At 49.7% G+C, this 24,681-nt stretch overlaps 2 protein-coding genes across 6 annotated transcripts in view; one reads left to right on the top strand and one right to left on the bottom strand.

The window, feature by feature from the left end:
• Window positions 1-3,781, top strand: part of SIAH1 (siah E3 ubiquitin protein ligase 1) — a 30,406-nt gene extending 26,625 nt beyond the window's left edge. For all 4 annotated transcript variants that reach the window (XM_089319357.1, XM_051833889.3, XM_070063164.2 and 1 more), the window contains one exon: window positions 1,850-3,781. In XM_089319357.1, the coding sequence (XP_089175483.1) occupies window positions 1,850-2,700 (851 nt within the window). In that variant the 3' untranslated portion in view covers window positions 2,701-3,781. The remainder of the gene's footprint in view (window positions 1-1,849) is intronic.
• Window positions 3,782-13,972: 10,191 nt separating this feature from the next.
• Window positions 13,973-24,681, bottom strand: part of LONP2 (lon peptidase 2, peroxisomal) — a 107,762-nt gene continuing 97,053 nt past the window's right edge. For both annotated transcript variants that reach the window (XR_016224841.1, XM_002721344.6), the window contains 3 exons: window positions 18,718-18,925; window positions 18,135-18,325; window positions 13,973-14,383 (listed from right to left, as the gene is read on the bottom strand). Coding sequence is in view for 1 of the 2 variants with exons in the window: in XM_002721344.6 (XP_002721390.3) it covers window positions 14,162-14,383; window positions 18,135-18,325; window positions 18,718-18,925 (621 nt within the window). In the remaining variant the exon portion in view is untranslated. The remainder of the gene's footprint in view (window positions 14,384-18,134; window positions 18,326-18,717; window positions 18,926-24,681) is intronic.

Raw genomic sequence — 24,681 nt, 5'->3', positions numbered from 1 at the left:
AGAATGCTCCTTTAGTGACAAAGGAACTAATCCCTTTTGGTTTAGTTTTTCTGTTTCAAAGTTAGTCTGGGTTTAAGTATATCAAATTGGTAAATACCCAAATTGCATTTACTTGGCCACATTAGTAATTGACATCCTTCCCTAAAAGTTAAGTTCTTTGCTACAGAATCCTGATTATAATCGAGAGAAAGCTTTAAATCTGAGGCTTTAACTTTGTAGAACTATGGCTTAGTATAGTGATTGGGAATGCAACCTTAGAACATCAACAGAAGGATTCTTTTGTTACTCCTAACACAAATAGTGCCATACCCAGCAAAGGTAGATTCCTGGGAAAAGATGTTTGTTTTGTTTACATTTGGTTCAGCCTGAGTAGTTAGTGCCATTGTTGATCATTTACCTGCTACATAATGTTTATCATCCTGCTCAAGACTGTTTCCTCACCACTGCAAACCTTTACCTGTTGCCCACCTGCCCCGTCCCCAGTGTTCTGTGTGTCAAGTGGGACTTTGATTCCTCTCCTTTACCTTCCTTTCTGCTCCTTCCCCTTGTGCATTATATCTGATCTGTATTGTGGAATGGAAGAACAGAATGACGTACTTTTCTCTGGACTGCAGAATCAAAACTTTTGAGGATGATCTTCCATTTTTTCCCCCTCATTCTTGAGGTGGGCGCTGATAACCTAGTGGATAATGGTTTGGGAGAAGACTTAGTTAATAGGATGGTAGCAGGTGTTTCTCCTTGGCCCCCTTCTTCTGTCCCCAAAATAAACCTCCAGAGCAGATACTATTCACCGTTAGGAAGAGTTAATGTCAGTGCAGATGATCCCATGGCATTTGAACTACACAAGGGTACTTAAAAAATGTTCCTGGAAAATGAAATTAAAAGATAAGTATATATTGGCACAAGTTTTTTGAAATCTGTGTAGTTTTTTTCTCAACACATTTCCATGAGCATTTTTTTTTTTTAAAGATTTATTTATTTGAAAGAGTTGCGCAGAGAGAAACGGAGAGTCAGAGAGAGGTCTATCATCTGCTGGTTCACTCTGCAATTGGCTGCAATGGCCGGAGCTGTGCTGATCTGAAGCCAGGAGACAGGAGCCTCCTCCAGGTCTCTCACGTGGATGCAGGGGCCCAAGGACTTTTGCCATCTTCTACTGCTTTCCCACGCCATAGCAGAGAGCTGGATAGAAGAAGAGCAGCCAGGACTCAAACCAGTGCCCATATGGGATGCCGGCATTGCAGGCGGCGGCTTCACCTGCTAAGCCACAGCACTGCTGGCCCCTCCATGAGCATTTTGAAGATTCATTGTATACAAGGATTTCAACATCTTTTGCACTGAAATAATGTTACCTTTTAATACATTTTCCATGAAATTTTTGTAGTGCCCTGCTGTAACTCTCCCCATATGTAGCTGTTCACAGCTGTCTCGGAATCAGAAAGAAACAGATAGAGGAATATCAGAGAGGGGGTGGAGTGGCAGTCACAACAGCTCTGATTGGATGTAGGCTGCTCACACAGCGTCTCCTGGTTGCTTATGGCTCATTTTCTGTTTCAGCATTTCTTACTCCCATTAAAGACAATTCTTAGCACTGTTTTTTAAAGGGGGGGTGGTGTCTAATTATGTTCTAGAACATTTTGAAAATGGTGTATAACTTACAACTGCTAATAATCAAAATGCACATTTAGTGTCATTTATGTTTTGTTTTTAATTCTATTTTTTATTTTTGCTCACAATAAATTTTGCATGAAGCTTAAAGTATTTCTGGCTTGTAAAAGTTACTGATATAGTAAGTAAAAAGTTGTAATTTTTCTCCTGCCTCCTTTTACTTTTTATTTATTTTTTATTGCAGAAATGAGCCGTCAGACTGCTACTGCATTACCGACTGGTACCTCGAAGTGCCCGCCGTCGCAGAGGGTGCCTGCCCTGACGGGCACGACCGCGTCCAACAATGACTTGGCGAGTCTTTTTGAGTGTCCGGTCTGCTTTGACTATGTGTTGCCACCCATTCTTCAGTGTCAGAGTGGCCATCTCGTTTGTAGCAACTGTCGCCCAAAGCTCACATGTTGTCCAACTTGCCGGGGCCCACTGGGATCCATTCGCAACTTGGCTATGGAGAAGGTGGCCAATTCAGTACTTTTCCCTTGTAAATATGCCTCGTCTGGATGTGAAATAACTCTGCCACACACAGAGAAAGCAGACCACGAAGAGCTGTGTGAGTTTAGGCCGTACTCCTGTCCGTGCCCTGGTGCTTCCTGTAAATGGCAGGGCTCTCTGGACGCTGTAATGCCCCATCTGATGCATCAGCACAAGTCCATTACAACCCTTCAGGGAGAGGATATAGTTTTCCTTGCTACAGACATTAACCTTCCTGGTGCTGTTGACTGGGTGATGATGCAGTCCTGTTTCGGCTTTCACTTCATGTTAGTCTTGGAGAAACAGGAAAAATATGATGGTCACCAGCAGTTCTTTGCAATTGTACAGCTGATAGGAACACGCAAGCAAGCTGAAAATTTTGCTTATCGACTTGAGCTAAATGGGCACAGGCGACGATTGACTTGGGAGGCGACTCCTCGGTCTATTCATGAGGGAATTGCGACAGCCATCATGAACAGTGACTGCCTAGTCTTCGACACCAGCATCGCACAGCTCTTCGCAGAAAATGGCAACTTAGGCATCAATGTAACGATTTCCATGTGTTGAAATGGCAATCAAGCGTTTTCTGGCCAGTGTTTAAAACTGTTGCATTCAGTTTCACAGAGAGCAAGGCACCCGACTGCCTGCCAACCTGAAACTCTTTGGGCAGGTGGAAACTAGACACATGAAGGTAAATAAAAAGAAAGGCTGTTAAATACAGGAAACAGTTGCATGTAGTAACACTAATATATTTAAAAATAAGTCAACAGTAAACCACTGAAAAATATATATATATACACCCAAGATGGGCATCTTTTGTATTAAGAAAGGAAGCATTGTAAAATAATTCTGAATTTTGTGTTTGTTGTAGATTGATTGTATTGTTGAAAAATACTGGTTTTTGTTTTGTTGTTCTGTTTCTTCTGTTATTGCGTGTGTCTGTGTGTGTGTGTGTGTGTGTGTGTTTCCCTAACTGACAAGCCATCTGAGTGGTCTTGGACCACTGCTTTTTCCCCTTTGTGAGTCAATACATAGTGCTGCTGTGTTTCCTTGTGTGTGTATATTTGCTAATTTTTATTAATTCTAGTTTTTCATTAAATAAACTTTCTTTTCTGTAATTCAGGTTTTCCTCACTTTTTTGGGTACCTTTTAAAGTCAGTGTCTTCCTGCCCTGATAACTGTTTATGGTGAAGTTTGTGTTCGGGGTACGTTCTCGTTCCCCATTCGTCAGTTTAGCAGACACATTTCATCAGCTGCTTGGTGAAGACAGGCGTTCCCAGAGGAAAGGGAACATTGGGAAACCCGTCAGAAGCCACCCAAGCAGCCACGAGATGGTCTTTTCTCTCCTTTTCGCACTCACTACTTCGTCTCCATTTGAGTCCTATATACAAGTTAGGGAATGCATTCTGATTCATATAAATACTGAAAATCAGGCTTTTTTTTTTTTCTTTTCCAAATATTGTAGACAAATCACATGATCACATGTTCAAAATTTGTTCTTGTATTTATTGGTTTTGCAAAAAGAAGGCATCGTCACATACAGTGTTTGTAATTAAAGTAAATCATTTGTTTAAAAAAGACAGTTTGCAAAAAATATGTTTTTGGTCTTTTATAATTCTCATTAAAAGAATATCTGGCAAACGGAAAACTCTTAATGTGTCTGCTTTAGCTGTAAGATTGGTGAGGCCCGGGCGCGCTGCCGCCCTGCCCCGCTGCCGTCCTGCCCCGCCCCGCCTCAGGCAGGCAGCGTGATGCAGCTGGCGCTCAGCCGCGTGGCCTCCAGACACAGCCATACTTTCTCACCCTCCCCTGCACGCTGCCTGCTTCTTGTGCCTCCGTAAGAACAGCCACCACTTAAAATACTCCCTTTCTCCCCTTTAGGGAACAAAAGTGCGTTTAGTATTTCATAGCTGATTGTTGAGACTTGGCTCGGAGCCAGGCTGCCAGCTACCTGTGTGCCAGTCTTGGCTCTGCCCCACTTAGCAGTGCGTGACTTTGAGCCCCAGATTCCAGTGTGTAAGGTGGGCTTCTCCTGGGACAGCTCCCACGAACAGGTCAGTGGATACCTAACCTAAGTTGCCTACAGTTAGGCTTTGTATAGCCCAGGCATCTGACAAATGTTAGCTACTGTATGCCTTTAACTGGTTTCATACAGTTAACTGGAGATAGTTACCCTGAGGCACAGGGCAAGATTCTGAAATTGCCATCTGAATGGCCAAAGGAAATTTTATTTTCTGGTTTTAATGGAGCCACAAAGCCTAGAAAGTCAATGAAAATTGATTTGGGTTTCCCTCCTGATCCTGCCACTGGTTCTGGGTAACCGAGTAACTCTTCAGGCAAGAAGATTGTGTGGTCTCTTCTCTGCATATGCATGATTTGAAAATGTTAGGTTCTAACGTGAGCCTGTACAGGCAGGAAAGAATGGTGCAGCCAGCCTTGTAGATCAAGGTTAATTTCTGTTAGCACACATGTTTAGAAGAGCTTTTATTCTTCATTTACTGTATTGAGTGTGCTCATGGAAGTCATTTTGTGGTTTACTATCTGCTCACTGCATAGACTTCGGCAGTTAGAAAATGCCACACACGATAGGGATCCGTGCTCCCATTCTCCAGAGATGAGTAAGATTAGAAAACTTTTAGTTTTACTTGTTTATTTGAAAGGTAGGCAGGCAGATAGATCATTCTCAGATGCTCATGGTAGATAGGGCTGGGCTAGGCCATTCAGGAACCAGGAATCCAATCCAGGTCTCCTGGACGGGTATCCAGAACCCAATTACTGCTAGAGCCATCTGTGGCCCCCCAGGGTGTGTGAGAAGCTGGAATAGAAGCTGAGCCAGGACTCAAACAAAAGCACCTGCCAAGAGATAGGAGCAGTCTTAAGCCTCCAGGCCGAATGCCTGCCCCTGGGTGACTGGCGTTTTTACTTTGCCAGTCCTTTCTGTGTGTATACATGTGCTTATGCACATTTATTTTGAAAAAATATTAGGATTGTGGGATTTTATTGTCACACAATGTGATCATCTGAGCATTTTCCAGCACTGTGTTAATAAAGACACTATTTTTGGTAACTTGTGAGGATTCAGTATAACTTTAGCTGGCTTCCTGTTGACTGGTTTCTTGGTCTGGGTAAGTTTTTTGGCTATTTATAAATAACCTGTAGCCATCTCTGTGTGTTTACTGATGGTATGAGGGTTCTTCAAGAGCTCGTGGGAAATGCATGTTATGAAAAACTCCATGAATTTACAAAGCTTTCCGCACCAAAATAAACTTTTAGTTCTGTTTTTCCAAAACTTTTTTTAAGTGCTTGTGTTCTTCCATCTGCTGGTTCACTCCCCAGATGGCTGCAACAGTCGGAGCTGCGCCGATCCGAAGCCAGGAGCCAGGAGCTTCTTCTGGGTCTCCCACGCAGGTCAGGGGCCCAAGGACCTGGGCCATCTTCTGCTTTCCCAGGCCATAGCAGAGAGCTGGATTGGAAGTGGAGCAGCCGGGACTCAAACCAGCACCCATATGGGATCAGCGCTTCTGGCCAGGGCCTTAACCTGCTGTGCCACAGCTCTGGCCCCAGGCTTTATACTTATACAAATTTGAAAGCACTACTATTACAGATTCATTTCAATTCATTTGAATCAGAGTAAGGAGGAAAGGCAGAGAGAGACATGGATCAGTCTTCCATCTGCGGTTTACTGAGTCAGGAGTTCTTCTGGTCTCCCACGTGGGTGCAGGGGCCCAAGCACTTGGGCCATCTTCTACTGCTTTCCCAGCTGCACTAGCAGGGAGCATGGCCGGAGGTGGAGCAGCTGGGACTAGGAACCGGTCCTCATGGGATGCCGGGGGTCACCACAGTGCGGCCCCAGGGGCTGAATACTTTCAACACGGTTTTTGGGAGAGGTCCCAGAGTAGCACTGCAACCTGTTGCTACCGTGTAAAGCACACTGGGGTTGACAGCTGGTGAGGCTGGTACCTGTGCCTTTGTTCAAGTCTTCACATTCCTGGTCACATCTCTCGGCCCTTGTGAGACCTGTGAGGCCTAACTTACATTGCTTCCGTTGAGGTGAGTACTCTGTCCTGTTCGTGGCCCTGCCCCTTTCACGAGTTGGGAGGAACAGGTGTAGGGATGCTCTGTCATTGGTTTTCCTCGTATATTCTGAACTTGAATTGGTCTTGTTGAATGGAATCATGGGTCAGTTCAGTGAACAGTTTTGCTTTGATTTTTATTGTGTGTGACTTTAAAAGACCCACGTTTCTGCACACTTGGAACTTTACACAAGTGGCTTTTTTTTTCTTTGTTTTTTACAGATAATTTATTTGGAAGGGAGAGTTAGATCTTCCATCTACTGGTTTACTCCCCGAATGGCCACTGAAGCCAGGTCTCCCAAGCACTTGGGCCATCTTCTGCTTTCCCAGGGAGTTGGATGCTGGTGCTGCATCCGGTGGCTTCACCCGCTGCACCACAGTGGCGGCCCCCAGGCGGCTGCTGCTAGCACAGCTCACCACAGATAGTGGCCTACCCCCCACGTTGGAGGCCCCGGGTGTGCGTCTTGGCTCTGCTCCTGATTCCAGCTTCCTGCTAATGTATGCCCTGGGAGGCGGCAGTTGGTGGCTCAGGTATTCGCCCTGCCACTCAGTTGAAGTCTGGGCTCGGCTCCTAGCTTCAGCCCTAGCCCAATCCGTTGCAGGCATTGCACGTGTCTTCTCTCCGCCTCTCAAAAAAGCAAAATGTTTACACCTTCCTTGCCTCTCCAAGGGCAAGAGGCTCTGTAGTCAGGAGCGTCTGTGATTCTGCTCATGGTAGAGTTTTCCTGCTGATTCCTGAGTAGAATTGGTGAGTAACCCAGTTTAAGAAACTCTACTTCCAATTAATTATCCCCGGAGGGTGCGGTGGGGTGGGGCTGGCTGTGACTGCTCCGTTAGAATGGACCAGACTAAGATCAGAAGATAATGGAACGAAGAGAGTGAACCCCAACCACACGCGTAGATGTGTACACCTTAAATGAGAAGGGACTGACGGTCCGAACAGTGCCCACTGTGGATGTATGTTCACTGCTTTGCTTTGACGGCTTACCAGAAGCTGCACGTATCCGAGTGTATCCAAGGAAAATCCAGCCCAGTGCGTCCTGAGCACCTGCTGAAACTCGGCGGGGGCACTCTGGGTTGGAGCTTCCACTGCCTGGATTAAATTTGACCCCCGTGCCCCTTAGCTTCTGTGTAGCCTTGTTCAGAGGGATGAGTGCTCGCCACTGCTCAGGGCATTGAGTGACTACCTGTGCTGTCTGCGTGTGTGGCCGTGCCTCGCACCCCAGCCTACGTGTCCTACTGAACCAGACGGCTTCCTGGGCCTTAACCCAGCTCCAAGACCTTTCTGACAAATAATGTATTTACTGAAAATTGAATAGGCTCGCTGATGAAAGTGTAAGCAGATTAGGATTTGGTTTAAAGTCTTTCACTTTCTATTCTCTGATGATTGTTAGAATTGGACCTCAAAAGCTTTTTTTTTTTTTTTTTTTTTTATTTGAGAGGCAGAGTTACAGACAGAGGGAGAGACAGGGAGAGAGAGAGAGAGGTCTTCCATCTGCTGGTTCGCTCCCAAAATGACTACAATGGCTAGAGCTGGGCCAATCAGGAGCCAGGAGTTTCTCTGGATCTCCCAAAGCACTTTGGCTATCCTCTGCTGCTTTCCCAGGTCACAGGCAGGGAGCTGCACTGGAAGTGGAGCAGCCAGGACAGGAACCAGTGCCCATATGGGATGCCAGCACATCAGGCAGAGGCTTAATCTGCTGTGCCACAGTGCTGACCCCAAGTTATTTTTTTTAAAAAAAGATTTATTTGAGAGGCAGAGAAAGAGAGAGAGAGAGGTCTTCCATCCGATGTTTCAGTCCCCAATTGGCCGCAATGGCCGGAACTACACTGATCCGAAGCCAGGAGCCAGGAGCTTCTTCTGGGTCTCCCATGCGGGTGCAGGGGCCCAAGGAGTTGGGCCATCTTCTGCTGCTTTCCCAGGCCACGGCAGAGAGCTGGATTGGAAGTGGAGCAGCCAGGTCTTGAATTAGTGCCCATATGAGATGCCGCACTGCAGGCAGCAACTTTCCCTGCTATGCCACAGTGCCAGCCCTTTTTTATTTTTCTTTTATTTATTTATTTATTTATTTATTTATTTATTTATTTATTTTTGACAGGCAGAGTGGACAGTGAAAGAGAGAGAGAAAGGTCTTCCTTTTTGCCATTGGTTCACCCTCCAATGGCCGCCGCAGCCGGCGCGCTGCGGCCGGCGCACCACGCTGATCCAATGGCAGGAGCCAGGTACTTATCCTGGTCTCCCATGGGGTGCAGGGCCCAAGCACTTGGGCCATCCTCCACTGCACTCCCTGGCCACAGCAGAGAGCTGGCCTGGAAGAGGGGCAACCGGGACAGAATCCAGCACCCTGACCGGGACTAGAACCCGGTGTGCCGGCGCTGCAAGGCGGAGGATTAGCCTAATGAGCTGCGGCGCCGGCCTATTTTTCTTTTAAAGATTTATTTTGTTTGAATGCATCATTGGTGTGTGTGGGGGGGTCCTTCCATCCACTTGTTCACTCCCCAAATGGCTGCAACAGCTGGGGCTGGGCTAGGCAAAGCCAGGAGCTTCCTCCAGGTCTCCTCCGTGGGTGCAGGGGCCCAAACAGTTGGGTCTTCTGCTAATTTTCCCAGGGCATAAGCAGGGGACTGGGTGGGAAGTGGAGCAGTTGGGACTCGAACCAGCACCCATGGTGCCACATGTGGAAATTTAACCTGCTTTGCCACAGTGCTGGCCTCTAAGTTTTTTTTTTATATATATGAAATACTTTTTCATTAGGTCTAAGAATATTAAACACTTTGAATATTGACTTATTTAATAAGTACAAACTTTATGTTCTAAATAATTGAATTTTTACTGCAAATAAAGCTTTGTCTGGAATTTAGCCTTTTTGTTAGAACTTGTAAGACATCTCAGTGGCCATTCACTGGCTGGCTGTTTTGTCCAGATGTGCTCAGTACTGGCTTCCTGGGTTTGTTGCTTTCTGTTGCCATCCACTAAGCACAAGAGAATATTAGTATTGGACTATGAGTCAGTAAATTGGACTGCAGTCTATAAAATTTTCACAGGGCTAAGGGTTCAAGTACAACTTTACATTTTGGTCAAAATAGCATGAACTTTGAATATGTTACTTCACTGGGAAAAAAAACCTGCTTGCTATTTACCTCTAATAATCTCATTTAAAATAAACTTTGGCTTTGGAAAGGGGATTGGCAAAATTAGTTGGCGTTCTTTGTGGCTCGAGTCCGCTGACAGCACGGCTCACCCTGAGTCAGCGGTTCCTGAACACCAAGCCCCCTGCTCTGGGCAGCTTCATCTCTGACAGCGTGGCTGACTGCACGCGCGGACGTGGACCGGTGTCCTGCGCACAGCTCATGCCGGGAGACCGCACTGAGCCCTGTGTCCGGCATGGAGGTGGAATCCCCTGCCTCTCAAGTGCTGGGGTGCAGGGGACGAGGCTCCTTGGCACCCTGCTCCTGTGAAAGGCCAGTGTTCCTGGTGGCAGGAGCGCTCCTGACGAAACCGTGTGTCCCCACTGCCGCCTCTTCTTCATTAAGAACTCAGCAGGTAACTGAGGGGACGTTCTCAAACAGGCAACCAAACAGGTGACGTTTCTCACTGTATTTGCAGGTGGAATCCAGCGACTACGGATCTATGGTTTAAGGTTCAGTCATCAAAAAAGTGGAGCCCCGGGTGATCAAGACACTGGTTAAGACACAGCTAAGTGCCTGGGTGTGAATCCTGGATCTACTGATTCGCTTTCTGCTACACAGGCCCTGAGAAGCCGCAGGTTATGGCTCCAGTGCCACCCGCGTGGGAGAGCTGGAATGAGTTCCCAGCCTGGGCCACTGTGGGCATTGAGGGAGTGAGCCAGCTGGGGGAGCTCTGCCTCTGCCTTTTTTTTTTTTTTTCCTTTTTAAAGATTTATTTATTTGAAAGGCAGAATTAACAAGAGAGGCAGAGACAGAGGTCTTCCATCTGCTGGTTCACTCCCCAATTGGCCACAATGGCTGGAGCTGCGCCGATCTGAAGCCAGGAGCCAGGAGGTCTCCCATGCGGGTCAGGGGCCCAAGGACTTGGGCCATCTTCCAGTACTTTCCCAGGCCATAGCAGAGAGCCGGATCGGAAGTGGAGCAGCCGGGTCTCGAACCGGTGCCCATGTGAGATAACAGCGCTTCAGGCCAGGGCGTTAACCTGCTGCGCCACAGCAACGGCACCTAAAGATTATTTAATTGAAAGCCAGAGAATGGCGCCGGCCCCTTGCTCTGAGTTTTAAAAGCACTGGAGTACGGGTTAGATCCACAGATCCCAAGGCCTCAGGCCCATGCCTACTGAATCAGAATTTATTGTCAACATTTGGAGTAGAAAATGTAGCTGACTGTGATACAAGGAATCTTCGGGTAACATTTAAAAAAATGCTAGAAACAGACGCTCTTGGTCTCTGGGGCAATGTGAATGCAAATGCTATCAGACCTGTTCCGAGGCTGCTGTCAAACATGGCTGCTGGCCAGGACGCGGAGCAGGGGACAGTGTCTACCCGTGTGGCAGGGGCAGAGTTTAGCAGTTCCCCAGAAGTTAAACAACGGCACTTACACTGTCTCTGTGTTGTCACTGGGTAGTTGATCCAGAACAGAGATTCATTTCTCGCAGTTCTGGAGGCGCGGGTCGGAGATCAGGGTGCTGACGGATTCACTGTCCAGGGAGGCCCAGTCGTGGCTTCCAGGACGCAGGCCAGGGCCAGGGCGAGGAAGAGCTGGGTCACTGCCTCCACCCAGGCCCCTGCGGGCTTCACCTTGGTGACCGAGTTTCCACACACAGGTTTTAGGGGACACCAGCCACGGGCACCCATCCAGCAGCCCCACTTGCAAACGTTTGTGGAAGATGAGCTGTCAAAGTTTATTTTGACAAAGAAATCAGGAATCCATGCATTTGAGAGGTCTTCAAAAAACTACTGGAAGACAAAGATAAAAAGCAGGGGCCCGGGCCAAGACGCTGGGACGCCCACAGCCGTACCAGAGTGGGCGAGGTTTGAGACCAGGCTCTGCGTCCAGTTCCAGCTTCCTGCAAGCACACCTCCTTGGGCCCCTGACGAGACCTGGCTTGAGGTCCAGGCTCCTGGCTTTGGCCTGGCCCGAGCCTGGCTGCAGATGGGAGATCTCTGTCTCTGTTTCAAATAAACTGTTTAAAAAAGCCGGGACTCAAGATGCTTGTTTATCGCATTCTTCGTAAAGCAGCTGCACGGCTGGTGAGCCCCCTGTGGCGGAGGCACACAGTGGGATTCTGACAAGCCACGACGAGGCTCAACCCTGACAACGCACTGAGCCAGACGCCGTAGCTGCCGCCACTTCCATGCAGCTCAGAGCCTGGGCACAGACTAGGACACAGGGTGCTGGCGTCCAGGGGAGCACGGGATGGGAGCCAGCACCACATGGAACTGATGCCCCTGAACTGTACACTTAACAGTGGCTAATTTAAAATGCTACTGTGTATGCATTTTCCCCAGTGGAAAAAAAATGTTGAGCTTAGATTTTAATCAACCAATGGCCCCTCCTGAAACAGCCATCCTGCTAAGTGTGGCCCGCAGGCTGCCCAGGGCACAGAGATGTCCCTGCTGCCTCTGGACGGGTGCAGAGCTGCTGGCTCGGGACCCTGGAAGAGGAAACTTACGACCCCACAGGCTTGAGGGCCCTCTGTTGCCAGTCTGCTGCGTGGGCCAACACAGGCCCGTGTGGGTGCGGATTAGCTCCCTCGGGTTGCTGAAAATGAGCCAACCAGTCACAGCCTGGCTTCCCTCACTCTCCTGCCAGATGACGGAACAGAGGTGACAGTTATATGGGCGATAAGACAGTGCAGGGGGCTGGTGCCGTGGCTCACGTGGTTAATCTTCTGCATGCGGCGCCGGCATCCCATATGGGTGCTGGGTTCTAGTCCAGGTTGCTCCTCTCTGCCGTGGCCCGGGAGTGCAGTGGAGGATGGCCCAAGTGCTTGGGCCCTGCACCTGCATGGGAGACCAGGAGAAGCACCTGGCTCCTGGCTTCGGATCAGTGTGGTTCCGGCCGTGGCGGCCATTTCGGGGGTGAACCAATGGAAGGAAGACCTTTCTCTGACTCTCTGTCTATAACTCTACCTGTCAAATAAAAAAATAATCTTTTAAAAAAATAAGTGCAGTATTTTCAAGTGTCCTGATGTCCCCTCTCCCACTGTAGCCCTAGGCCTGGACATTTCCTCCTGGCGCTCACACCAAGACAGATCTGACCAGCACATCCTAGCGCAGTATTTTGGGTAACTTGCTGCCCTCACTCTCATCCAGAAAATTCTACAATGTTTTCACAAATCTGTTCTTATCTTGTAATGTAAGATTCTGAGGTCTATTACTAGTTGTAATAATAATTAGAAACTGCTTAATGTTAGCTGCATTTTAAAGAAAGATATATGAATTTATTTGAAAGGCACTGTGACAAGAGATGGACGAGAGCGAGAGTGAGAGCATCTATCTTCCATTCACTGGTTGACTCCACAAATGCCCACAACAGCCTGGCCCAAGCTGGGAGCCAGGGACCCAACTACTTGGGCCATCATCTGCTGCCTCCCAGGTGCACCAGCAGGGAGCTGGACTGGAAGTACAGCAGCTAGGACTTGAGCTGGCGCTCCACCATGGGATGTGGGCGCTGCAAACCTCAGCCTGACCTGCTGGACCACAATGCCCGCACCTGTTGTTTAGTACACACACACACACACACGAAGGCAGAGTGAGGAGGGAGAGACTGAGAGATCGTCCACACGCTGCCTCATTCCCGGGATGGCCACAATAGCCTGAGCCTGGCCGAAGCCAGGAGCCAGAATCTCCACCTGGGTCTCCCACGTGGGTGGCAGGGGTCCAGGTCCTCGGGCCACCTTCTGCTGCCCTCCCAGGCGCATCAGCAGGGAGCTGGGCTGGGAGCAGAGCAGGTGGGATTCTGACAAGGGATGCAGGCGTTCCATGTAGTAGCCAACCTGCCGTGTCACATCAGCCCACCCGATCCCTATCATCTGAACTTCACAGGTGAGGAAAACGGACAGAAGATCACAGCTGCGACGCTGACTTCACAGTTACCGTATCCTGGGCCGAATCACAGGTCGGTAGCAGAATCAGGATTCCGGGTATAGGGAGCACTCCAGGATGGAGGGCGCCTCCTTCTGGGGACGGAGACAAATTCCCACACCAAGAGGGGGACTTCCCGCACGTAAGGAGGTACCTTGCGGGGATGTGGAGCCCTCATCACAGGGTTCCCTCCACGAACACTTCATTTTGCACAAGGACAAAGCGCTGGCTCTGTATCTAGTGACTGGTTTCAGACACCATGAAGTGTACAAGTGTGCCGTGGGAACCGTCTAACCGACAGCCCCTGCACCTGGCTGCACCAGGTACCGGGTGCACATCTTAGAACAGACTCCGCCCCGCCCCCATCGGGTCTGATGCAGGTTAAGATTCAGTTACTTGAAAGGCAGAGTGGCAATCTCCAACTGCTGCTTCACTCCCCAAGTGGCTGCCACAGCAGAGGCGGGGCCAGGCTGGAGCCAGGAGCCAGAACTGCAGCCGGGTGGGTGGCGGGAACCCAGCGCTTGAGCCCTGATCCACTGTTCCGCGGGTGCAGGAGCGGGTGCAGTGTGGAGAACCGGGGCCTGACCTGCCGCCCCACTGCAGCGGCGGCCCCGGGATTCACGCTCGGAACAGGCCCTGGGGAGCGCACTGAGAACCCGCGCTCTGCCTCTGCCCAGGGACAGGAACGACCTCATTCAGGACAAGAGCTGTTTTACCCATTTTTATTAAATGGCCACCTTGTTTCTCTAAGCGGCCACTCTGTGAGGGTCGTCGCTGCTGCGATTACGGTCACATCCCAGGGCCGCTCTGCTCGCCCCCGTGTGCAGATAATCGCCCTGTCAGCACCGCCCGGTGCGTCAGACCTCGGCGTCCTCCGTCCTCCGGCGCCGAGCCGGGCTACAGTTTGCTGTTCAGGAGGCCGGGCCTGGTCTTGACAGGAAAGCCGCCGTCAAAAGCCGCGTTCAGGACGTCGTCCAGGCAGCTGGCCAGGACGAAACTCAAGCCCTGCCGCACACCGCCTGGGATTTCTTCAAGGTCCTTCTCGTTCCTCTGAGGGAGGATGATCTGCTTCAGCCCTGCCCTGTGCGCCGCCAGCACCTTGTCTTTGATGCCGCCCACCTAGGGGAGAGGAGAAGGCCGAGGTCTGTGAGGCCCTGGAGCGGAAGGGACGCCCGCCACCCAGCTTTCCCACAGCTAACTGCCACGAGCCGGACACCCCCAAACCTCCTCCGTTCTGTACAGCCTTGGGCGGTCGGTGAGTAGTGGCCCAAATGCTCTTTTTACGCTCCAGTGAATGTTGTCAATTCTTTTAACGGGAAGAAAACTGTAACCGTCTGACAGGTACGGGTACCTCTGTCAGAGTCCCTGTCCAAACCTGTCGAGGTTAGCGTTTCCACTGTGCGATCACAACAGTCTTGATTTACTAAAGGTTTACTAGAGAGAGCATGCGCCAGAGTGCGCCCATCCACTGGCTCCCTCCCCACATGCCCACCACAGCCAGGGCCCCAGAATGCCATCCAGGTCGCCCACCCAGGGCAGGGACTCAAGCAGCTGAGCCATGCGCTGCTGCCCCCGGGTGTGTGTGAGCCGCAGCTGGTAAGAAGCAGAATACGGGGACCTGAACCCGGCGTCCGCCCCACAACCCCGACTTCAGGTTGATTCTGAAAACGCTTACATTATTGTGACCATATATACCGTTCATACAGAGCTTGGCTGAATGTCAGGATTGCTTCTTTGTCTATGGATTGAAAACCATGACCTCTGTGCTAAATACAAAATGTACTCCACACCATCTAGGTTTATGTCGTGGTTTGAACATGTCCATTGTGGTCCCGTCAAATGGAGCGTAGGCTGCCCTGACTGGGTAACACGCACGGCAGAGGCGATCTCTCTGGCCTCCAAGCCCAGCCATGAAAAGTAGGAGCTTCTACCCGATCTCCCTCTCGGACCTGGGAGCCATTGCCGCTCTGACGTCACTGGGCAGCCCATGGAAGAGAACTGAGGTAAGGAACGGGGCCTCCTGTGCCGCCCAGGCGCAGCCTGCAGCCACATGAGGAACCCCATTGGAAGCAGTTTCTCTAGTGACCATGTCCTGGCTCACGGCTTGACCACAGGACCAGACATCCTGGGCTGGAAGAAGCCAGCTAGGCCTCCCTGAATTCCCAAGCCACATTTCCTGGGAAGAATACCACTGTTTGGGGTAGCCAATGACAGACACAGCTCCAGTCACTCCACCCGGAACGTGCGACTGCTGGAGACAGCCCTCTTGAGGCCCCCACCAGCTGCTCCCAGCCCCTGCCCGCCGCTGTTCCACCTGCCTTCTGCAGAAAGAGCCCAAGACCTCAGACAGAGCGGCTCCCTGCACACACGGGAGCCAGGGCTCCGCTCTCGCACGTCTGGACAGGAGAGCCACGTGTGTAAGGAATTCTGGGCTTGGCACCATCTCCCCCGGTGTTTTTAGGAAGCTGCACGTCCAGGACCACAGTGAGAAGTTTTATCCCCGACGACCTGCGAAGTCCAGAGGCCGGAATCTCCTCCCGGCAGACACAGGCCCTTCTGACCTGACATCACCGTGTCCTGGGAAACATTTCTGTGTGACGCCTGCTTGTTTCCTTGTTGGCTAGAACTCCTGTCAGATGCTGGATAGGGAAGACTTTTACTGTCATTTTTCCTGGATAGTTCTCTGACTGGTTCTAAAACCCCATTTTTAATCCAAAGCTTTGTCATTTTTTTTTTTTTTAGATTTATTTATTTATTTATTTATTTGAAAGAGTTACAGAGAGAGGCAGAGAGAGAGAGAGAGAGAGAGAGAGAGATAGGTCTCCCCAATTGACCGCAATGGTCGGAGCTGCGCTGATCCAAAGCCAGGAGCCAGGAGCCTCCTCCGGGTCTCCTACGCAGGTGCAGGGGCCCAAGGACTTGGGCCATCTTCTACTGCTTTCCCAGGCCATAGCACAGAGCTGGTTCAGAAATGGAGCAGCTGGGTCTCGAACTGGCATCCATCTGGGATGCCGGCACTGCAGACGTGGCTTAACTCACTGTGCCACAGCGCTGGCCCCCAAAGTTTTGTCTATCTTCTGCCCTTGGACTACTTTCTCCAAGCTCAGCGGGTCTTTAAGTGCCACTCTTGCGTCTGTGTTTCGAGGCTATGGCTGGTGCAAGGGAGCCTCTCCATGGGGCGGGACTTGCCCTCAGAGTGGGGGGTGGGGGTGGGGTGGGGGTCAAAAAGAAGGCCCGTTTGTTCTACAGAGACCTGCAGGGACCCGACTTTCCACCTTCTCCTCCCACTCTGTGCTCGGGCTGCTGGACTTCTGCGGGGAAGATCTTGTCTCCACCTCCGATTCTCTCTCCAGCCAGAAACGGGCTGAGCTGCCCGCTGCCGCACGCCGCCCATTGTTCGGGGGTACAGACTTTCCCCTTGACTTGCTTAGTGCACCGCCCTGACCCAGGCCAACGAAGCCAAGAGTCTTGGTCCATGAAGCGCCTCTGACTTCCTTTAAGGAGCATGGTCAGTAGGAAGCAGCAGCTCCTGGGGAAGGGACAGGAAAGGGCCCAGCCGTCCTTCTGGGTGCAGAGCCCGGATGTAACAGACAGCTCAGGATATAACAGACATCTCAGAATGTAACTTCCGGCGTGCCCGGATGCAACAGACAGCTCAGAAGGTAACTTCCGGGGTGCAGAGCCCAGATGTGACAGACAGCTCAGAATGTAACTTCCGGGGTGCAGACCCTGGATGTAACAGACAGCTCAGAATGTAACTTCCGGGGTGCAGAGCCCAGATGTAACAGACAGCTCAGAATGTAACTTCCGACAGTCAGGGACCGAGAACTCACTGATCTTAACTGGTGATTCTGTGATCTACTTTCACCACTTACTCACTCTGCCGCCAACCTCTCACACCCTGCCTGCAGACTGACGCTGGGAACTCGGGGCTCAACAGCCTCAACACTCGCTCAAGTTCTGCTGGTTTTATTGTAATGCGTTCATGAGCTGCAAGACCCCACGTGTAGAGAACTTTTTCAGTTTATCAATCGATAGGATTCATCTTTGTTACAGCTTCCATTCTAAACCGTTCTTCCACGACTACAGTATAAACTACAGTAACTATCAGAGTGATACGCGCCCTGTGAGAGGCCGCAAAGGGATCTTAAAAGGCGAGAACTGGCCTTACAGCCTACCAACAGCTTCTCGCCTGTCTTACACACACGTCAGCTGTGGGCACTTAACAACCAGAGCAGCACCTCCAATCTCCATGTGGGCTGCTGTTCCTGATGAGCACACTAACACATTTCCCTCAACAGGTTTCCTCACAAGAGAAAAAAGAGGAAAATTACCAGCTTTTTTTTTTTTTTTTGATCAAGATTTTCAAATATGAACTACAGGTATAAAATCTTAAGGTACATTTAAAACCAAGGTTTTCAGGGCTGGTGCTGTGGCACAGAGGTAAAAGCTGCTGCCTGGCTCCCCAAATGGGTGCTGATTCGAGTCCTGGCTGCTGCTCTTCTGATCCGGCTCTCTGCTATGGCCTGGGAAAGCAGTAGAAGATGGCCCAAGTCCTTGGGTCTCTGCACCCACGTGGGAGACCTGGAAGAAGCTCCAGGATGCTGGCTTTGGACGGCGCAGCTCTGGCCGTTGTGGCCATCTGGGGAGTGAACCAGCGGATGGAAGACCTCTCTCTCTCTGTCTCTCTCTCTTCTTCCCTCCCTCCCTCCCTCTCAGTAACCCTGCCTTTGAAATAAATAAATAAATACATCTTAAAAAAAAAACCCAAGGTTTCCATAGAGAGAAGGCAAACAATTATTTAAATTTTAAATACTACTAGAAATGCAAGCAGAAGCTCAGATATCGGAATTGGCTTTCTTATACTCACCGGGAGGACAAGCCCTCTTAGGGTGATTTCTCCGGTCATGGCCACATCTGAACGTACCAGTCGCCCACTGAAAAGCGAGGCGAGACAGGTTACTATGGTAACTCCCGCAGACGGGCCATCCTTGGTGACGGCTCCAGCTGGGAAGTGCAGATGGATGTCTGTGTTGTCAAGAAGATCAAAACTTCCAGAAGCTTTAAAAAGGAAAAAAAGATTTTAATGTAGAAAAATTAAACCTGTTTTCGTATTTTGAAAATCAAAGACCAAAATGAATGTTTTGGGTGAATGACTCCTTCAGAGTATTAACGGACAGTACAGTCGGACTGAGGGTCCAGGAGACGGTTTCCTGTATTCTAAGTAGGAGAAAAACCAAGCAGATCTCCTGAATTAGTTTCAGTCTGGGCACTAGCCCAAGAGTTCTAATATGGAAGTGGACTTCCCACAGGTTCAGAAGCAAGGTGTATGCTCCCATGACGGTATAACTGGTCATCCAAAGCTGTTGGCTCAGTGTCTCTGAGGACCGTGAGAGGCTCCCTGTGGCTCGCAATCACCCAACCGTGCCCGCAACCGTGCCTAGGTCACGTACCATTGGTCAGGTGGTATTTCTTTGCGTTGCTGCGGAGCCAGCTGATGGCAAGATGGGCAGACTCCTTCATGACGTCCCCCAGCTGGCCGGTCAGGGTCAGCTGGCCTTCCCCATCCATTCGACTCGCTTCCACAAACATGATTTCCCCCCCCAAGGGGGTCCAGGCCAGGCCAATCGCCACTCCTGGCTGACTCAGACGTTCGGACACCTTGAAAAAGGAGAAAGATGATCAGAGTTCCGTCTGCAAGTTCTGTCTGGCCGCTCTGATCATGCTGTCCTGCCAGCTGTTAGGTCCCAGAGTACTCAGCACCTAACGTGACCCCGAGTCACACACACCACTCACGCATGCTGACTGCTATCTGGCTGTCGGGAAGAACTACCCAAACTTCCTCTTTGGCACTTATGGGAAACAAAAGCAATGTTACCTTAAAATCTGTCTGAATGACTTTGCTTTGTAAGAGCCAGGCCCGGCTACCCACGCCCTAACGTTCCAGGAGCCCAGCAGCTGAGTCTACGTAGACTGCCTATTTGTATGTGCTCTTGGGCCTAACTTCACTTGCAGTGACCAGGAATTCAGTTCAGAAAGCAGAAACCCTTTTACTAACATAGTTCCAGAGGGCTTGTATGAAGGTGCTTCAAAACGTTGTGGGAAACTGAATGAAAAGGTAAATTTTTAGAAGTTATTTGATCTTCCATCTGCTGGTTCACATCCCAGATGCCTGCAGCAGCTAGGCTGGGTCAAGCTGAAGCCAGGAGCCTGAAACTCAATCGGATCTCCCATGTGGAAGGGACCCACCACCTGCTGCCTCTTAGGGTGCACACTGGCAGGAAGCTGGAATTGGAAAGAGTCAGGGGGTCGGTGCTGTGGCGCAGTGGGTTAAGCCACCGCAGCACCAGCATCCCATATGGGGACTGGTTCGAATCCCAGCTGCTTCACTTTCGACCCCGCTCAGTGCACCTGGAAAAGCAGCATAAGATGGCTCAAGTGCTAGGCCCCTGCACCCATGTGGGAGACCCACAGGAGGTTCCTGGCACCTGGCTGTGGCCTGGCCCAGCTCTAGCCACTAGAGCCAATTGGGAAGTGGACCAGAGGAAGGAAGATCTGTCTCTCCTTGTAATGCTGCCTTTCAAAAAAAAAAAAAAAGTCAGGACTCGAACCCAGGAACTCTGATAGATGTGGGGATCCCAAGTGGCATCTTACTGCTGTCCGTAGGCCAAAGCCAGGGCACCCAGGCTCACAACGACCTCTGATTTGATGGGAGGTGTTCCAATGGGACTGATACCTAGCCTGCCTGATTCACGTTGCCACACACAGGAGAAAGAACTGCAGTCACTGGGACCTGGGATCTCTGTGGTCAAGGCGGATAATAGTTATTAACAAGGAAAGAAACCTTCATTTCGTAAAAATTTGTTGAATTTTTTAAGATTTATTTATTTATTTGAGAGGTAGAGTTAGAGACAATGAGAGGGAGAGACAGAGAGAAAGGTCTTCCTTCCACTGGTTCACTCCCCAAATGGCCGCAATGGCCAGAACTACGCTGATCTGAAGCCAGGAACCAGGAGCTTCTTCCCAGTCTCCCATGCGGGTGCAGGGTCCCAAAGCCATCTTCTACTGCTTTCCTAGGCCATAGCAGAGAGCTGGATTGGAAGAGGAGCAGCTGGGACTAGAATCGGCGCCCATATGGGATGCCGGCGCTGCAGGTGGAGGATTAACCTACTGCGCTGTAGCGCCAGCCCCTAAAAATTTATTTATTATTTAACATGTGAAAAGCCAAAAGATAGAGAAGGAGGCAGAACGAGATCTCCCATCTGCTGGCTCACTCCCCAAGTATCCACAACAGCTGAGGTTAGGCCAGGCCACAGCCAGGAGCCAGGAACTCCACCTAGATCTCTCACATGGGTGGCAGGGACCCAACAACTTGAGCTAACACCTGCTGCCCCCCAGAGTCTGCAGTGCCAAGAAGCTGGAATTGAAAGCAGAGCTGGGACTTGAACCCAGGTACCCTGTCCAAGGTGGGATGCAAGTGTCCCACAGTGTGCCAAGTGCCAACGCCAGAACCTTTAATTCTCAGACTTGGAGGGCACGTGTTCTGAAACAGTCCAACACACCCTATTTCCATGTACTTCTTTAGAAATGGAGTTCGTATCACTTTGAACTTGAAGGCTAAGAGATACATGCTCCTTCCCTGCTCTCAAATGCAGGTGGTTTGCCAGCATTCTAACCTTCTTAACAATCTGTGTTCTTTTAATAAGTAACTCAACATTATAATTTTTTTTTAAATAGAGCTTTTTCTTGGTGCACTCATAGAAGTTTTTTTTTTTTTTTAGATTTATTTATTTGAAAGACAGAGTTAGAGAGAGAGGTAGAGCCAGAGAGAGAGGTCTTCCATTCGCTGGTTCACTCCCCAGATGGCTGCAACGGCTGGAGCTGCGCCGATCTGAAGCCAGGAGCCAGGAGCTTCTTCTGGGTCTCCCACGCAGGGCAGAGGCCCAAGGACTTAGGCCATCTTCTACTGTTTTCCCAAGCCATAGCAAAGAGCTGGATTGGAAGAAGGGCAGCTGGGACTAGAACCAGTGCACATATGGGATGCTGGCATTGCAGGCCAGGGCTTTCATCACCCACTGTGCCACAGCGCTGGCCCCCAATATCATAATTTCAAAATCTGCCAGGAGCTTCCTATCAGCTTCTCTTTCCATTACTGGTTTGTGGAGCCATCAGTTCTATTAGTCAACACAGGCTGAGGCCTGATGTGTACAATGTTTTTCCCACTAGAGGCAAAAAGTTCACTTTTGTTGTTTAGCTTCCAAAGTCACGGGCAGACTAGGGATGTATATAAAATATCTAAAGAGAAGTCTAGGGGCCAGCGCTAATGGTATAGTGGGTAAAGCCACTGCTTGCAGTGCCAGCATCCCATATGGGCACCAGTTCTAGTCCCAGCTGCTCCATTTCCAATCCAGCTCTCTGCTATGGCCTGGGATAGCAGTAGAAGATGGCCCAAGCCCTTAGGCCCCTGCACCCACATGGGAGACCTGGAGGAAGCGCCTGATTCCTGGCTTTGGGTCAGTGCAGCTCCAGTCATTGCGGCCATTTGAGGAATGAATCAGCGGATGGAGGACCTCTCTCTCTGCATCTACCTCTGCCTCTCTGTAACTTTGTCTTTCAAATAAACAAATAAATAAAGAAGTCTGTTTTTTTTTTTTTTTTTAAGAAGTCTAATTAATAAGAGACCGTATCCTACAGTGTATTCTTGCACTGATACTTCAATGACAGTATTGGAGGTACTGGACTGAAACAGTGAATCTGTACAACTCGGTGACTCTCCCAGGCCATGAGAGAGACTGAGACTTCAAAGTCACCCTGCAGTCCGTTACCAAGGCCCTGGAGCCAGGCTCTGTTACAGATCACCGTGGTGCGCAAACAGGCGCTCCTGGCACTGACGAGCTATGTAAGGACATCAACACACGGAGCTCCAATAACAAGGTGCCTACGGAGTGCTTGTATCTGCGGGAGCCCTGGAGAGGCGAGGGTCCCTGTCTGGGGAGTTGGGGCAGGTGTCATGGGAAAAGATGAGCAGAGTTCTAAAATACAGGGAGGAGTTTGCTGGCCAGAAAGCATCCCAACAGCAGGGCTGGCAGCCGCCAAGGGATAGAGATGTGAATGATTTGATGGCCTTCGTCTTGAGGCCAGCCTCGCCATCACACGAAAGTAAACCTGAGCTGTCAAATGGCTATGTTATGTGTGCAGGTCTGCTCTGTAGTGACGTTTACAGCATCAACTGCTTACTTTTACAGCCCATACAGCACTTTTTATGCTCCTGCCAGTGCTGTCACCACAGTAGCTATCCATCTGGCAACTTCTTTAAAGTCTCTGTACTGAGACCTGAGCCTCCAAGTCATAAATATTTGATTTTTCTAGTTGTGGATTTGTTTCAGTAGCAGTCAGAAGGGAAAGGGCAGATTCTGGTTCCCTTGGAGAGGTGTGGGGTCTTCCACTACTGTATCTTCAAGCAGGACTGCAAAGCCCCCAACGGCCTGACCCTCACACACTCCCGAGAACCACTCGCCTTGCAAACACAGCACTGACGCTGGTAAGGATATAAACGAACACTTGATGTTGAGCAGATGCACTTTGTAAATTACCCATTACATGCAGAAGCTGAGGAAAAATGTAGTTCAGTCACTTAGGGCTGATGGTCATCAGACCACCATACACACAGGCAGAAACCCCGGTAAACCAGGAATGGGAGGTTGGTGTAGCGGCTTGTTGCCACCCGAGATGCCTGCATCTCACCGAATGTCCGGGTCCAGCCCTGGCTGGGCCACTTCTCATCTTCCTGCTAGTGCACTTCCTGCTGCTGACTCAAGTACTGGGCCTCCGCCACCCGCAGGGGAGACCGGTACTGAGGTCCAAGCTCCTGGCTTCAGCCCGGCCTAGCCTGGCTGCTTTGAGTGTTCGCGGACTGAACCAGTGGATGAACAACTTCTCTCTCTCTCTCTCAGCCTTTCAAATAAAATGAAAGTAAATAAATGAAAAATTTAGGGGAAAAAAAGAGATACACTTTCAGACACCAGGTCTGTTATTCTAAGATGCTATTTATGAAAGACCAAATAGCTACTGGATCTTCCTTTCAGATTCATGTTGGTGAAAGTATTCACATGTAATAGTTCCGATGCTACAAGGAAAATAAGCTTTTCAGTGATCAAAGACAGCTGCGAAGCAGTGTTTACAACATGTCTCATTTCTGTTCTTCTGGCCCTTTCTCTGCCGCCGCTCCAGGAATGTCAGCAATGCTTCCAAACCCGACATCAGCAAAAACGGCCGCAGAGCAGAGTTTATGCAACAGAAACAGGCATCCATCTTGTTTTTATTTGTAGCTCATGTTAAAATTCTCAAAGAACTGCTGGGGTATACTTTTTCTGGAGAGCCTAGATAAAGGCCACCAGACTTCCAGGCCCAAGAGTCTGTTTCTGTCTTCACTCATGAAATTGCTGGTTATCTAAGAATGAGAGAAGGGTCTGGTTTACTTTCTCAACCAATAAAGTTCTGCTCAAGTTCTCCCAACGTCTAAAAATTCAGATCCAAACATCTTAAGAATTCAAACAACCGAAACGATGCCTCTGATTCTATTGTTTATATCCCCCCGATTTACTGCCAAGAGTAAACAGTTCCAGTCTTGTCACTGAGAGCTCTGTAGAGAGACGCATCAGCTTTAACGACCAATACAGAACTTAGTTGAACAAGATGGGTGTGGGGACTAACTCTCTTCTCCTCAAATATAAAAACTTGAGGGAGACTATTTCTACTGGTAATCATTTCAAATGTTAGATGCAGAGATTGTCTTCTGCATAATTATCAGATTTATTTATGAAAATCTTGATTCCTTAACAAGGAAGAGCTGATGATCAAGCTAAATTCAGGAGTATAATCTAAACCTTTTCTAGTAACTGACCTATAACAGGTCATCTAAACACTCCATAAAATATCTCATAATGCCCTTAGCAGTCATAATTGTTTTAAAGATTTGTTTATTTATTTCAAAGTCAGATTTACACAGAGAGAGGAAGACACAGACACAGACACATCACACACACACACACACACACACACACACACACAGAGAGAGAGATAGAGAGAGATCTTTCATCCACTGGTTCACTTCCAAATGGCGGCAACAGCTGGAGCTGGGCCACGCTGAAGCCAGGAGTCAGGAGCTTCTTCTGGGTCTCCCATGTGAGTGCAGGGTCGCAAGCACTTGGGTCATCCTCTGCTGCTTTCCCGGGCACATTAGCAGGGAGCTGGGTCAGAAGAGCTGGGAACTCTAACCGGCACCCATATGGGATGCCAGTGTCGAAGGCGGCAGCTTCACTGGCTATGCCACAGTGCCAGTCCCTAGCAGTCGTGTTGTTTTTAAAAGCTACTTTTAAAAAAATGTTTTATGTGGGGCCAGCACCGTGGCGCAGTAG

The sequence above is a fragment of the Oryctolagus cuniculus genome, chromosome 18, assembly GCF_051225735.1.
Source record: "Oryctolagus cuniculus isolate XC-2025 breed Fujian yellow rabbit chromosome 18, ASM5122573v1, whole genome shotgun sequence".
Classification (NCBI taxonomy): domain Eukaryota; kingdom Metazoa; phylum Chordata; class Mammalia; order Lagomorpha; family Leporidae; genus Oryctolagus; species Oryctolagus cuniculus.
The sequence above is the reverse complement of the archived record's forward strand: the minus strand, read 5'-3'. Positions and strand labels throughout refer to the sequence as shown.